The sequence below is a fragment of the Suricata suricatta genome, chromosome 9 (assembly GCF_006229205.1).
Source record: "Suricata suricatta isolate VVHF042 chromosome 9, meerkat_22Aug2017_6uvM2_HiC, whole genome shotgun sequence".
Lineage (NCBI taxonomy): Eukaryota > Metazoa > Chordata > Mammalia > Carnivora > Herpestidae > Suricata > Suricata suricatta.
The window spans coordinates 21,181,093-21,182,849 of NC_043708.1; the positions used below are offsets into that span (position 1 = coordinate 21,181,093).

Below are 1,757 nucleotides of genomic sequence, written 5' to 3' on the forward strand. Positions count from 1 at the left end.
TATAATGTCAAAATATCATGTTTTATGTATATTTATTTAGTATATTTTTTGGGTAAAAAAGATGTTATTCTGAAAAAAAGGAGTTGTCCAAGATGTGGTTTAACTTTTCAAGAGCTTTAAGGATGAAGAGAAGCTAAACGGTTATTATATAGGGTCAAGTCTTCACTTGAGATTTAAGTGTGGATCCTGGAAAGGAAGGAGTAAAACTGCCTTATTTTCAGGCCAGAGATTGGTTTATCTTGAAAATCTTAAAGAAAATTCTACATAAGTGTTTACTAATATGAATTTAGCAATGTCATAGGATGATTGACCAGTGGATAAAAATCAATTGTATTTCTCTATGTAAGCAACCAGCAACTGGAAATTGATATATAAAAAGTATCATTTGTTTGTTTGTTTATTTATTTATTTTTTGAGAGACAGTGCGAGCAAGGGAGGGTAAGGGAGAGAGGGAGATACAGAATCACAGGACAGAGAATGGAAGCATGCTGTAGCTGAGAAGTGTGTGGACTTCAGCTGGCTCCAGCCCGTACCTTGATGACCTGTGGATTTCTGTGTTTTGGAAGACATCTTGTCTGCAAAGTGAAGAAGAAACCACGATGATGTCTGACTACTTTTGAATTAGTGGCAAGGAGAGGAACGATCTTTCTCATTCTTACTGTTCCTCTGTGAAAACCCGGACTTCAATAGACCATAGATGCCAGAAAAAGAGCATCTGGGGCATGTTTATTTAAAGCCTTGCAAAATGGCAGCCACACCTCTGTCTTCTGTATTTGACCCTGCTTGTGCCCATGAGAGGGTCACAAAGTTGGAAAACATCCACTCCGTGTTACAGGAAAGCAGCTCACCAAACCTGCTTTGATCACTCGGTTGGAGCAGGAAGACGAACTGAAAACAGAGACAAGAAATCACAAAGATACTTGTTCAAATGGAATATTCTCCCCGAAACCAAACAATCACAACATAAACAAGATGTTCTGGTGAAAGAAGCACTCCACAGCAAGAAGGAGCAAACTCACGTAGGCATTTCCATTGAACAGAATGAAGTTGCCCTGCGCATGAAGTCTAGCGTTGCTCAGAATCAGAGAACTCCTTCCAGAGAGAAACCCCCTCAACGCCTTCGTCCTGGGAAACCCCTCAGAGATTGTTCTCACCGGAACCCACAGGAGAGTGCTCATTCTGGGGAAAAGTCCTATGAATGTAAAAAAGATAAAATACCTCCATTAGGAGTTCTTTCTTAGGTGCACATGAGAGAAAACATACAAGAGAGAAATCCTGTGAATCCAATGACTCTGGCAAAGTCTTAAATTCAATCTTCTGCCTTAAGCACGAAAAAACTCACATTAAAGAGAAATCTGTTCAGTGTAGCCAGTGTGGTAAAGTATTAAAGAACCACTCATCTATTTCATTGCACATGAGAATCCACAGTGGAGAAAAACCTTTTAAATGTAACCAATGTGGGAAAGCCTACAGTTCAAGCTCTTATCTTAATCGGCACAAGAGAATTCACTCTGGGGAGAAGCCCTATGGATGTCGAGACTGTAGAAAAACCTTCAGGGATAGTTCACTTCTTAGACAACATGAAGAGATTCATTCAAGGGACAAACCCTACAAGTGTGATCAGTGCAACAAAGCATTCACTAGAAGGTCTAGGCTTAACCTACACGAGGTACTACATACTGGAGAGAAGCCCTATGCCTGCAATGATTGTGGGAAAACCTTCAGTATCCTCCCTTACCTTAAAAGACATAAGAGGA

General features: G+C 40.1%; 1 protein-coding gene across 1 annotated transcript in view; it reads left to right on the forward strand.

Annotated features, from left to right (window-relative positions):
* Positions 1-1,414: 1,414 nt before the first annotated feature.
* LOC115302168 (putative zinc finger protein 66) overlaps positions 1,415-1,757 on the forward strand; it is a 1,343-nt gene continuing 1,000 nt past the window's right edge. The window contains exon 1 of the mRNA XM_029952168.1: positions 1,415-1,647. Within this exon, the coding sequence (XP_029808028.1) occupies positions 1,415-1,647 (233 nt within the window). The remainder of the gene's footprint in view (positions 1,648-1,757) is intronic.